Source organism: Equus quagga, chromosome 13 (genome assembly GCF_021613505.1).
Source record: "Equus quagga isolate Etosha38 chromosome 13, UCLA_HA_Equagga_1.0, whole genome shotgun sequence".
NCBI lineage: Eukaryota > Metazoa > Chordata > Mammalia > Perissodactyla > Equidae > Equus > Equus quagga.
The window spans coordinates 33,304,110-33,317,619 of NC_060279.1; the positions used below are offsets into that span (position 1 = coordinate 33,304,110).

Consider the following 13,510-nt stretch of genomic DNA (forward strand, 5'->3'; position numbering starts at 1 on the left):
ATCCATGTTGAGCTCGAATTTATTTATTTTCATTATTGTGTAATATTCTATCATATGACTATACCACAGTGTATCAGTTCTACCCTAGAAGGATATTTGAATGATTTCTAGGTTTGGGCTATTATGAACTGTGTTCTTTTAAACATTCTTTTACATGTATTCTGGTGCATACGTACATACTTTTCTCTAGGGTGTCTACATAGAGCAGAACTGCTGGGTCATAGAGTATGTGCATCTTCACATTTAATAGATAATGTGAAACTGCTTTCCAAAGTGGTTGTACCAATTTGCACACCCACTAGTATTGTATAAAAGTTTCCATCCTTGTCATTCTGACTAACACTTGCCTTTGTCAGGCTTATTTTTTTCTATCTGGTAGATGTGTCATGGTATCTCGTTGTAATTTTACTTTTGTATTCTCTGATTCCTAATGAGATTGAGCAACTTTTCATTTGCCCATCCATCAGGATTTCCTCTTCTGTGAATTATGTTCAAGTCTGTTATCCATTTTTTTTAATGAGTTATCCTTGTAAATTATAGGAGTTCTTTCTATATTTGAATATCAGTCCTTTTTCAGGGCTATGTGTTACAGATATATCTCCTCCCATTGTATACCATGTGTTTTTGATTCTCTCTATGATACCCTCTGATGAACAGAACTGCTTCATTTTATTTCAGAGACATTGCTATAGACTTATTAATTCTAGTATTTTATTTGGATTTTCTTTACCAATAATAATGGCATCTGTGGGTAATGACAATTTTGTTTCTTCTTTTCTAGTACTTATACTTTTATATATTTTTCTTGGCCTACTGCACTGACCAGGATCAGCAGCACAATGTTGAATAAACATGGTGATGACAGACTTTTTTGACTTGTTCCCAATTTAAAGGGCAAACTTTCAGTGTGTTGGTGTTATGTAAGCTTGCTGTAGATTTTTTTGTAGATACTCTTTATCTATTAAGGAATCTCCTTGGTATATCCTGAGTGAATATTGAATTTTATTAGATGCTTTTTCTGCATATACTGATGTAGTCATACGATTTTTCTCCTTTCGTTAATGTAGTTAATTAAATTGATTTTTTTTTTAATGTTAGACTGACATTGTATTCCTGATACAAATCTAACTTGGTCATGATGTTTTATCTTTTTCAGATCTTGCTAGTTTTATTTTACTAATATTTTGGTTAGGTTTTTGCATCTGTGTATATATATATATAAGTGAGATTGGCCTATGATTTCCCTTTTTCTGTCCTTGTCAGGTTTTGGTATTGAACTTGTGCTTATTTCATAAAATAAGCAAAATAATATACCTTATTCTGTTCTTTTAATGAGTTTGTATAAGATTGGAATTAATTCTTCCTTGAATAGGTGGGTTAGGATTTGCCAGTGAAGTGATCCAGGCCTGGGGCTATCTTTATAGGAGGATTTTTTATCTGATTCAATTTTATGTAATAATTATAGGACTATAGGGGTTTTCTATTTCTTTTTAGTCAATTTGGTAAATTTTATTTTTTTCAGAATTTGATCACTTTTAAAAAGTTTATGCAGAGGCTGGCCCAGTGGCACAGCGGTTAAGTGCACACGTTCCACTTCCACCACCTGGGGTTTGCCGGTTCGGATCCCAGGTGTGGACATGGTACCACTTGGCAAAAGCCATGCTGTGGTAGGTGTCCCACATATAAAGTAGAGGAAGATGGGGATGGTTGCTAGCTCAGGGCCAGTCTTCCTCAGCAAAAAGAGGAGGATTGGCAGCAGTTAGCTCAGGGCTAATCTTCCTCAAAAAAAAAAAAGTTTATGCATATCCTCATTCTGGAGGCTCTATAGTGATATCCTCTTTTTCATTCCTATTATTGCTATCTTCTCTTTTTTTTTTTTCCCCCAAAGATTTTATTTTTTTCCTTTTTCTCCCCAAAGCCCCCTGGTACATAGTTGTGTATTTTTAGTTGTGAGTCCTTCCAGTTGTGGCATGTGGGATGCCACCCCAGCATGGCTCGATGAGCGGTGCCATGTCCGCACTCAGGATTCTAACCAGTGAAACCCTGGGCCACCAAAGCAGAGTGCACGAACCCAACCACTCAGTCATGGAGCCAGCCCCTCTTTTTTCTTAGTTAGCCTCACAAGAAGTCTGTTAATTTTATCCAGAGCTTGCTTTATTGAACTTCTCTGTTTTTTTTTTTTCTATTTCTTAACTTCTGCTATTGGCTTTATTATTTCCTTCTAAGTACATTCTTTGGTTTTACTTTAAAAAAGAACAATAAAGTTTTTGAGATGGGTACTTATTAATTTTTGGTCTTTTTCCTAATGTACGCATTAGAGCTCATTAGTTTTCGGTATTTTTTCTAATACAGTATATGCATTTTAACGCCATAAATTATCCATCAAGTATTACATTAACTATACTCCTAAGTTTTAGTTTGTAAACTTTTTATTTTCATTCAATTTAAAATATTTTTTACTTTTCATCGTTTCTTTGTGCCTCAGAATTCTTCACATCTACCCCTCTCTTACTTTCACTTATAGCTTATAAGGAAGAAATTAACTGTCCATAGTGGCCTAGTGATTATGTTTCAGAACTTAAGATTTAATTTTTAGGTCTGATTCCTGTAGCCATGTTTATTAGCTCCTAGAGTAATAGCTTATGAAGAAAGATCATACCATCTGCCTCATCTTTTCCCACTTCATACAAAAGAATAAAATAAGTAAATATGACATTTAGTTCTCATTTTTGAAATCACTTCCCATTTATACCACTGTTCAAATGACACTTAAAACAGTAATGAGAAGATAAAAGGCTGTGTCCTAGGCTTTTTCCATTTCTGTTTATTTTTTTAAAGATTGGCATGTGAGCTAACATCTGTTGCAAATGTTTTTTTTTTCTCTTCTTCTCCTTCCCAATGCCCCCCAGTATGTAGTTGTATATTCTAGTTGTATGTCTTTCTGGCTCTGCTACGTAGGACCCCACCTCAGCATGGCCTGATGAGCGGTGCTAGGTCTGAGCCCAGGATTCAAACCAGTGAAACCCTGGGCTGCCGAAGCAGAGCACGTGAACTTAACCACTCGGCCACAGGGCTTGTCCCTTTTTCCATTTCTTTACAGGCTGGATTTTCCCCTCACTTGCTGAAAGTTGTGCTCTCTAACTCCTGTTCTTAGGGACTATGGGATCATCCGAACTCTGGATTTACCCATCTATGTCACACGAGTGAAGGGCAACAATGTATATTGCCTAGATAGGGAGTGTCGTCCTCGGGTGCTCACCATTGATCCTACTGAGTTCAAGTTCAAGCTGGCCCTGATCAACAGAAAATATGATGAGGTATGAAATGAGAAAGCATACCAGGAGTACTGAGAAGAGCAACACTCCTTTTTACCTATAAGTGATCTCTGTTTCCTGCCCTACCCACCCGCACAAATGTCTAGGTACTACACATGGTGAGGAATGCCAAACTAGTAGGCCAGTCTATCATTGCTTATCTCCAGAAGAAGGGCTATCCTGAGGTGGCACTGCATTTCGTCAAGGATGAGAAAACTCGCTTTAGTCTGGCACTGGAGTGTGGGAACATTGAGGTGAGAGAAATATGTTCATAAGCCCCATATCGTTGTAGAGAAGTTGTGAGAGGGCTAGGGTGGCATTGGGAAGGCATTATTCTGTACTTGCTTTTTTAGCCAGTATGATGGAATTAGGGATTTTTTCAGTTGTTTGCTAGAACCATCTTCCTGTGGCTGTTTGCCCATCTCCACTTTTCCTGTCTCTGCTTCTGCCACAGCATTTCTACTGTTGTTATCATGCTCACTTAGTCTGAATTCAATAACTACTAAAGCAGGAGCAAGATAGTATGGAATTTGAAAATCTTGTTATGTCCTTGAAGTTTGACTTGCTGATTGACTGCTTAGACAAAGGAGTACTTATTAAACTTTGGGACCTAGAGTCTATAGGCATTATTTTTAAGTGGGGAGAGGGTTTAGGAAAATTGACTTTCCAGTTCCGAATTTCCTTCTTTTATTATTTCTTCTGTCTTTCCTAAAGCCCCTGTGGATCTTCAGGCCTGGCAAGTAGGAAATAATGTAGCTAAGCGAGAATCAGCCCTATGAGATCAACTACTACTAGGAGATGATTTTGTTGTAAAAGTAAATTTCTGAGGAGGATGATAATGTGATGTGATGCTTCTGTCTGTGGAGCCAGAGGGATCCTATTTATTGATAAGATTTTCAATAGGATTGGACTGAATACTGGGAGTGATTGAAAGTTTAGAGAGTTCCTTGGGAGATTTATTTAGACACAAACACTTTGACTGTAGTCCCTGGTTTTGAGTCACAGTATTCTCCAAGCTGTTAACTTTCATTCTTTAGATTGCTCTGGAAGCAGCCAAAGCACTCGATGACAAGAACTGCTGGGAGAAGCTGGGAGAAGTAGCTTTGCTACAGGGGAACCACCAGATTGTGGAAATGTGTTATCAGCGCACCAAAAACTTTGATAAACTTTCCTTCCTATACCTTATTACTGGCAACTTAGAGAAACTTCGCAAGATGATGAAGATTGGTGAGGCCCCAGAAACTAAGAATGGGAAGAGAGGTCCTTGGGATAAGGAGGAAGGCAAATAGAGGAGAGAGAGAACTTAAGAGAGAAGACCTAACTTAGTCTCTCTTATTGACTTGGTACAGCTGAGATCCGAAAGGACATGAGTGGCCATTATCAGAATGCCCTATACCTGGGAGACGTGTCAGAGCGAGTACGGATCCTGAAGAACTGTGGCCAGAGTAAGTATCTGTGCGGGACTCACTAGCTCTGTTGAGGCCTTAGGAAGTATTTTCTTTTCATAGTATGTTATTCATGTATAGTGGTGAGGTATTTCCCTGCATTGGGCATTTTCACAAGAGACAACATTCTCCTACCATGCTCAGAAGACTTTCTTCAAAGTCAAACAGCGATACAGCTAGAATATTCAGACTGGCCAAACACACTTATGAAAATAGTTAATAGTCATGAGATTTTAAAAGGTCTTGGAGCAGATACCCTAGTAAGTTGGTTGGGTGCCATTAGAATTTTATTCTTTTACTTAAAGTTTGGAGGTTTCACTCATTTATTCTTTTATATATTCAAGGGATATTTTTTGAGACCCCACTATATACTAAGCATTATACTAACATTTGAGATATGTTTGGGAACAAGAAAGGTGAAAGGTGTGGTTTGCACCAAGGTGCCGGCAGTGAAGGGGTCAGCAGTGGTCAGATTTGGCATTTATTTTAAAGGTAGGATCAATAAGATTTATTGAAGGACTGTATGTGGGATGTGAAGGAGAGGAGTCAGGGACAATTCCAAGGTTCTCGTCAACACTGATGATAGATCTTAAGGACAAGCAACTGTATTATTTATCTATTGCTGTGCAACAATTTATCCCAAAAGTTAATAGTTTAAAACAACAAACATTGATTGCCCTGGTTTGCGACATGGCTTAGCTGCGTGCCTCTGGCTCAGAGACTCTCATGAGGCTGCAATCAAGGTGTTGACCAAGGCTGCAGACATCTCAGGGTTCAAGTTGGGAAGGATCCAGTCCCATGCTCACTACGCGGCTGCAGGCAGTCCTCAAGTCCTCACTGACAGTTGGTTGGGAAATGTCAATTTTCTGCCATGTAGGGTTCTCCATGGGACAGTTCACAATATGGCAGCTGGTAGCAAGTGAGGACATCCAAGATGGAAGCCATAGTCTTTGTATCCTAATCTTGGATTAGCAACAGTCTTTGTATCATAATCCCATCACTTCTGCCATGTTCTGTTCATTAGAAGTGAGTCAGCAAGTCCACCCCACACTTAAGGGCAGGGTTTATGAATACCGGGAGGCAGGGATCTCTGGGGGAACATCTTGGAGGCTGCCTACCACAGCAGTATTCCCTTGGAAATGTACCTATACCACAAAGTCTATTTTCTCTGCAGAATCACTGGCCTATCTCACAGCTGCTACCCATGGCTTAGATGAAGAAGCTGAGAGCCTGAAGGAGACATTTGATCCAGAGAAGGAGACAGTGAGTCTTTATTTACATGAGCGTCTCTCATTACAGGATTAACTCTGAAATCTTTGGACACTTTAGGCTTACAAATGTCACTCTCCCACCTGGTTACAGGGAGAGGCAGAGAAATAAACGGGATCAGGGGAGGCTTCGTAACTTTCCCTATGTGATCCTTGAGAGCTATTTGCTTTTAAACTTCTTCCACCTTTCAGATCCCAGACATTGACCCTAATGCCAAGCTGCTCCAGCCACCTGCACCTATCATGCCATTGGATACCAATTGGCCCTTATTGACTGTGTCCAAAGGGTTCTTTGAAGGGACCATTGCCAGCAAGGGTAAGTGCCCACTTCTCCTATAGCTTTTTTGTTGTTTGTTTTATGAAGCACTGGCCTAGAGAGTACCATCAGCTTTTCTGTCCTTTTCATCTGTACTTTTTTCTGTGTAAAGGGTCAAGGAGCACTGAGTTGCCAATCAAAGTCATGGCACAGTCTTAAAACTAAATAAAAACATTACGAAGTCATTAACATTTGGAAAATAGAGGGAGGGGAAGAGAGGGATTTGTGAGTCCCTGTCTCTAACAACCACTGTTAACGTTTTAATGTGTTTCCTTAGGTTTTACCATATATGTAATCATATTCTCCATTCAATTTGTATCATTCATGACATAAAATCTTAAGGTGCAAATTGAGGCTGCCTCAAATTCTGTCATGTGGGTATATGCAGATGTGTGCTCCCATCCTCCTCCCCCCCCCCCCCCCCCCCCCCCGCCATTTTCTTGGATTTGTCTACTAAGTCGTTTCTCCTTACTAAGAGCCTAAATAGATCCTGGGGCATTTTGTGCTCAGCCCTACTCTTTCCTCCATCTGCTCTCACCTACCCTATGTCCTCATGCCTTGTACACACTGTAGTGGTGGTAACTTAGCAAAGATCTTAGCAGGAAATTCTATGAGGTGGTAGCCAAAGGCTGGTAAGTGAAAAATGGCTTAAGAGGCAGTTTTTGGTAGCAGAAATGCCAGTTGTTTCCATCTTTTTCTGTTCCTTCTCTGTGAAACTTATTACAAGTTAGCGTAACATATATACCACAAAAATAGGTAATAAACAAATCAGTAAGTGGACAAAACCTTGTCACCTGCTTTTGTAAGAATGCACCTTACCTGCAGAGGAGGAGGCCATGTCTCAGACTTGCCTGTCTAAAACCAGCTCCTTCCTGTTCCTTCCCAATGTAGGGAAGGGAGGAGCACTGGCTGCTGACATTGACATTGACACTGTTGGTACTGAGGGCTGGGGAGAGGATGCAGAGCTGCAACTGGATGAAGGTAAGAATGCTGTTCCAGGACTGTTGAGGGCAGATGGGCTGCCTGCATTGGGATAGGGTTGTGGACAGCTCTGCATGTTTCCAAACCGTGGGACCAACAAGGTTCCCAGCATTTTCCTTTCCTTTGGCTAAGATTGTGTCACTACGCAAATCTATCTTGAACCTGGATTTTCATTACAGATGGATTTGTGGAGGCTACAGAAGGTTTGGGAGATGATGTTCTTGGCAAGGGACAGGAAGAAGGAGGTGGCTGGGATGTAGAAGAAGATCTGGAGCTCCCTCCTGAGCTGGTATGTGGAATTCTTAACCTTTTAAGGTTCTCTCCTTTTCTTCCTCTGGAAGCCAGTGTCCCAATTGTCCCCAACCTGTGTCCTGAGGTTCCCAAAAGGGAGGGAGTCTAGACCCTCCTAATCTGATGCTTATCTCCCCTTTGAAAGAAAGAAGAATGAGATAATCAGGGTTGTGCCAGTGGCAGCTTCTGAAAAGGCAGCAAGCTTTTTTGTCTGATTCGGAGCTTTTGGTATAGCATTTTGTTACTGGTAAAGCTGCTCCTATTTTGAGGGTCTTTTCCTACAACCACCACCCCTCCTCCCTAGTAGAGGCTGGGAACAAGGTAAAGGGCTGTGTTTAGATTTAGCAGAACAAAGTGCTTGAATGGCTTAAAAAATGACTCACTTTTTGTTTTTCTCCTAGGATATACCCCCTGGGGCAGCTGGTGGAGCTGAGGATGGATTCTTTGTGCCTCCCACCAAGGGAACCAGTCCAACTCAGGTAAGCAGGGAAACATAGCCCTTTGGGGATGAGTGTTTCTGAGCTGGCTATACTTGATTAATGTGTAAAGAGTATCCATACTTTTCTACTACAGGTATAGGGTAGGATAGTTTGGGAAGAGAAGGGGCAAAATTTCACTTAGCTTGAGTTTTCTGTTTCTTGTTAGATCTGGTGCAATAACTCTCAGCTTCCAGTTGATCACATCCTGGCAGGCTCTTTTGAAACAGCCATGCGGGTAAGTATTAAAGTAACCTTGGCTCTTGTTGAGTGAGCCTCACCCGGGGTCACAGGGAGATGGTTGACTCATTTAAGCCAAATGGAAATTATCCTACCCACAAGGGCAGAAGTGTGTATATTTATCATGGAAGCCCTTGGTCTTGCCTGAGGAAACCTGCCTCATAAGGCCTTCCTCTTACATGGTTTCTGCTTGGCCTAGTAATCTCAGAAAGTGGATCCTTCCAGCCATCTTCCATCCATTTATATAGCCTGCTTTCTGGCTCGCATCAGTGAAGTTAGCACCCCTTCATGAATGGGTGTATGTTTTGAACACTAAGCCATGTGTTATATTAATAATAACAATAACAATCACCACTGCAACAACCAGTAACGTTTATTCAGTGGTGACTGTGTGCCAGGCACTGTCCTAAGTGCTGTATAGGTATTATTAAATGATTAAATGTCCTATAATTGAGTGTAATTTACTGATGAGGAAACAAGTACAGAGAGGTTAAAACTAGTTTTTAAGTGGCCAGGCCAAAATCCTTATGTTTCTTTCCTCTTGTATTCCAGCTCCTTCATGACCAGGTGGGGGTCACCCAATTTGGCCCCTACAAACAACTGTTCCTACAGACCTATGCCCGAGGCCGAACCACCTATCAGGCTCTGCCCTGCCTGCCCTCCATGTATGGCTACCCTAATCGCAATTGGTAAGGCCCCTTGCTCCTGGCTTCTGAATGTTCCAGCTTGGGGTAGATATTTCAGATGGTCAGGGACCTCAGGGACAGTCTGAATTGTCCCAGAGCAGAGGTCTCCTAGTATGAAAAGATCTTCAGCTTACCACGTGTGAGGTCTGGTTTACACCTGTTGCATCCTGTTCCCCAGCTACTTTCACAATAGGGTGGTTGTGATCATGTTGCCAGAAAAAGAAGTTGAGTCTTAGTGGACTCCTGACTGTCCTCTTGTCTTCTCCCTACTTTTCCCTTCCAGGAAGGATGCAGGGCTGAAGAATGGGGTACCTGCAGTGGGCCTGAAGCTTAATGACCTCATCCAACGGTTGCAACTGTGCTACCAGCTCACCACAGTTGGCAAATTTGAGGAGGCTGTGGAAAAATTCCGTTCCATTTTACTTAGTGTGCCACTTCTTGTTGTGGACAACAAACAGGAGATTGCAGAGGTAAGAGGGTCTAGCCGCTTGTCCTAGTTGTGGGCACCCCTGCATTCTTGCCTCTGTACCGTGACTTTCCTTTGCCCCTCTCTCCAGGCCCAGCAGCTCATCACCATTTGTCGTGAGTACATTGTGGGTTTGTCCATGGAGATAGAAAGGAAGAAGCTGCCCAAAGAGACTCTGGAACAGCAGAAGCGCATCTGTGAAGTAAGATCTCTGGGTCTCTGAGCAGTACAGAGGCATCCTCCCCTTCACCCTCCAATAGGTCTGAAGTCCTTTAATTCCAAACCCAGATCTCAATCTGGGGTGTAAGAGAAATTGGGGCCCATTTTGGTGAGGAGGGGAGGTATTTCTCCACCTATTTTTCTCATCCCATCAGTCCTCCATACTTAGGAGGAACATGTCCTCTCTGCTTTATTTATAGTCCTGTTTTTATTTGTTTTGTTTTTCATGCTTGTGTAGCAGCTTATAAATGACTTATCTCAGCTGTGGTATCAGCCTGGCATATGTTCCTCTTTCTGTCCACCAGATGGCAGCCTATTTTACCCACTCAAACCTGCAGCCTGTGCACATGATCCTGGTGTTGCGTACAGCTCTCAACCTGTTCTTCAAGCTCAAGAACTTTAAGACAGCTGCCACCTTTGCTCGGCGCCTGTTGGAACTTGGGCCCAAGCCAGAGGTGGCTCAACAGGTAGATGGAAATTCCTTCAGTGAGCATAAGGGAACCAGATCTGCTCTTACACAGAGGGAGTAGAAGACCAAGGTCCTTGCCTCTGAAACAAAGCACTGAATAACAACATTCAACAAAAAGAGCCAAGAGAATGCCATCCTCTGTTTACTAACTGGCATGAGTGCCTTCTTTTATTCCTGGAAACTGAATTAATAACTTATTCAGACATGGTGCCAGTGTGAGAGTGACCTGCAACCTGGAATAGCTCCACTATACCTGAGAATAACCCCATTCCTGTCCTTAAGCTCCAGATATCCCATTACCACCACCACTAACCTCCACATACATGTCCCATTACTTGTGTTCTCCAAAGGCATTCTTCTTGGGCAGTGAAAGCCAGTTTTAGCCCTTTCAGGCCTGACCCCAATAATTCCCAGACTTGGTGGAGGAGTATGGGTCTAGATCCATGGAACCACTTTAGCATTGAGAAGGGGAAAGCCTGACACAAAAGGAATGGTGATTGTTACCCCTTCACTTAGGTCCTGTGCAGAGAACATATTCTGTATTGACTCAGTACGATTGTATCTTGCATCAAAGATACTGCTAAACCATGGTGATAAGATTATTTGAGTTGTAGTGTACAGCTTTCAGTTCTCTTAAATAAAATATTCCTTCCCTGCCTTAGACACGCAAAATCCTGTCAGCCTGTGAGAAAAACCCCACGGATGCCTATCAGCTCAATTATGACATGCACAACCCTTTTGACATCTGTGCTGCATCTTATCGGCCCATCTACCGTGGAAAGCCAGTGGAGAAATGTCCACTCAGTGGGGCCTGCTATTCCCCGGAGTTCAAGGGTCAAATCTGCAGAGTCACTACAGTAAGTACTGTCCTCAAATTCTAGGATATTGAGGGAAGAGGGAAAAAAAGAAACAGTTGGTCCTGTCTTTCTCCTGTATTTGCCCTTAGTTCCTTGAGGCAGTGATACTGGAGAAAGCTCGAGCTTTTTCCTACTCCTAGAGGTAACAAACAGTAACAAAACATTCTACTGTGCTCATTGAAGAGTTGAGGGAGTAAGCTTTCTAGGCTTCTCACCCTCACAAATCCCTAACTTTTTCCTCTGTTTCCTCTTCCACAGGTGACAGAGATTGGCAAAGATGTGATTGGTTTAAGAATCAGTCCTCTGCAGTTTCGTTAAGGCTCCCTTTGTGTGTGTAGGGTCAGTCACCATATTTTCCCTGGGAGAATGAGTCTCTCTGTCCTTCTGACTCCCTCTTCCTCAACTATCCTTCAGATTGTTGACATTTAGCTCTGCCTGCCCTGAAACCTAGTGCCCTTTTCTCTTCTTCCATGGCTAATCGAACTGTCTCAACTTGATTTTTTTTTTTTTTTTTTGCTCCGAGGACCTCTCATCATCTCAAGGTGACTACAGTTGTGGTCACCCTTGGCCTTGCCTTCCCAGCTTAGATCTTTGAAGAACAAATGGAAACTCAGTGATGAACATTTGTTTAGTAAATTCCTTTGAGATTTATCCTTTCCCTCCCCACCACCTTTGTATCCTTTTTGCTAGGGAGGAGCAGGATGTAATAAATAAGATGGCATCTTTTACTCAGTCACAACAAACTCTTAGCCGTTCCCTATTTTCCTTGGGCATTTAAATTCCCAGGCAGGTACCCTCTCTGTGGCTAGAAATGAAAGTCAAGTAGTTTTCCAGAAATGTACATCACTTTTTATTGATTTGTTCTTTACAGCCGTTGTTCTTGTGTTTTGTTTCTCACACTAAATAAAGTAAATTTCTATGAGAGTTTCGTGGCTTGCCATTTGTTTCCTGGACACTCTTATGTTCCTACTTCCTGCATGCAACTGCCCCACCAAAGCAGTATCTTTCCTTCAATGATTATTTTTAATTACAAAAGTAATAAGTACCCATTGTTTTAGAAAAAGCATACGTTTTTCATAGGATGTATTAAACTGCTTGAGAATTGTAGAAAGCAAGTAGCTCCCCTGTTCCATTATTGACTGCAGCCTTCTATCTGTTGCTAATTATGGCTAGTATTTACTGAGCACCTAACGTGTACTTGTCACTGTTCTAGATGTTCTATATGTAATGTATACTTATGAGATTAATGAATAATACATTGTATATGTTACAGTGATTACATTGGCAATGCAGTATTTGCTTGTCATGTGCTAAGACTAATTGGGTAGAGTGATGTACTGTGCCTTTAAAATATGTATTTTTTCATTTTAATTTCATGTTTTCAATAAACAATACACTCATATAGTTCAAAAATCAGTAAGTGTAAAAACCTGTTCTGTGATTTTTTCCTCCCACTCCTTTCCTCTGCCACCCAGTTCCTTTCACCTTTCCAAAACAAGTAAGTACCGTTGTTAGCTTCTTTATATCCTTCCAGAGATGTTTTTATCTATAGGCAAACAGATATGAATGTTCTTCCTTATGCCCCTGTTATACTTAAATGGAAGCATAGTATTTAATGATTTTGCACCTTGTTAGTTTTTTCACTTAACATGCTTTAGAGATTGTTCCATATCAGTATATTAGAGAGCCTCACCCTTCTTTTACTTCTCTGCCTATGTGCCATTGTACAATTTACTATAGTTTATGTCAGTTGCCTTCTTGTTGATGGATATTTGGGTTATTTCCAGTCTTTGGCTGTTATAAATAGTGCTGCTATGAATAACTTGAATATATATTGTACAAGTGGGGAAAGTATGTCTGGAGGATAAACTAGAAGTGTAATTCCTGCTTCAAAGCGCACAGGCATTTACATTTTTTTAGTTTTAAGAGTTGCTTTCTTAAACGTAGTATCCCCAAACTAAGCCTGCCTTCTCAAAAATTTGCATACTACTTTGATAACACTTTCTCAAGTTATAAACATTCTTTCTGTAAACATAGGCAAGTTGCTGATAAATTTTGGTAAAAAAACTCTTTTTGTAAGTTTAAAAATTAAATTACAGAATTAATTTTACATACAAATGTAAACATTATTCTGAACTGAAGGATATGAAAAAAGTGGACAGTCCATGCTTCCTGAAGCTTATGTAATTGGGGAAACAAAATGGATATAGGTGAAATAATGTGAATACTAGGTAAGAGTTTGAAGTTGGTCATTAAACAACGGAGAGCCATTAATCCTTAAGCAAGAGAGTGATATAAAGAAAATGCTGTAAAATACTGTTTTGCCACAGTGTTCACATACATTAGAAAAGCAGATGAGTAAATCCTGAGATGAGGTGTTGGGAGTATCAGTAGTAAAACTATAAACGCAGAAGCAAGTGTAAGAAATAATGCAAAGGAAGAATCCTGCTTGTTTTCAACCATCTCAATTCTCTCAGTTGCC

The 13,510-nt window shown here is 41.0% G+C and overlaps 1 protein-coding gene across 2 annotated transcripts in view; it reads left to right on the forward strand.

The window, feature by feature from the left end:
• COPA (COPI coat complex subunit alpha) overlaps nucleotides 1-11,952 on the forward strand; it is a 39,432-nt gene extending 27,480 nt beyond the window's left edge. For both annotated transcript variants that reach the window (XM_046683352.1, XM_046683353.1), the window contains exons 18-33: nucleotides 3,155-3,317; nucleotides 3,422-3,568; nucleotides 4,352-4,541; nucleotides 4,664-4,759; nucleotides 5,934-6,022; nucleotides 6,220-6,343; nucleotides 7,235-7,324; nucleotides 7,504-7,613; nucleotides 8,017-8,094; nucleotides 8,261-8,329; nucleotides 8,884-9,020; nucleotides 9,301-9,487; nucleotides 9,575-9,685; nucleotides 10,008-10,169; nucleotides 10,834-11,028; nucleotides 11,287-11,952. In XM_046683352.1, coding sequence (XP_046539308.1) covers nucleotides 3,155-3,317; nucleotides 3,422-3,568; nucleotides 4,352-4,541; nucleotides 4,664-4,759; nucleotides 5,934-6,022; nucleotides 6,220-6,343; nucleotides 7,235-7,324; nucleotides 7,504-7,613; nucleotides 8,017-8,094; nucleotides 8,261-8,329; nucleotides 8,884-9,020; nucleotides 9,301-9,487; nucleotides 9,575-9,685; nucleotides 10,008-10,169; nucleotides 10,834-11,028; nucleotides 11,287-11,346 — 2,008 coding nt within the window. In that variant the 3' untranslated portion in view covers nucleotides 11,347-11,952. The remainder of the gene's footprint in view (nucleotides 1-3,154; nucleotides 3,318-3,421; nucleotides 3,569-4,351; nucleotides 4,542-4,663; nucleotides 4,760-5,933; nucleotides 6,023-6,219; nucleotides 6,344-7,234; nucleotides 7,325-7,503; nucleotides 7,614-8,016; nucleotides 8,095-8,260; nucleotides 8,330-8,883; nucleotides 9,021-9,300; nucleotides 9,488-9,574; nucleotides 9,686-10,007; nucleotides 10,170-10,833; nucleotides 11,029-11,286) is intronic.
• The last annotated feature ends 1,558 nt before the right edge of the window (nucleotides 11,953-13,510 follow it).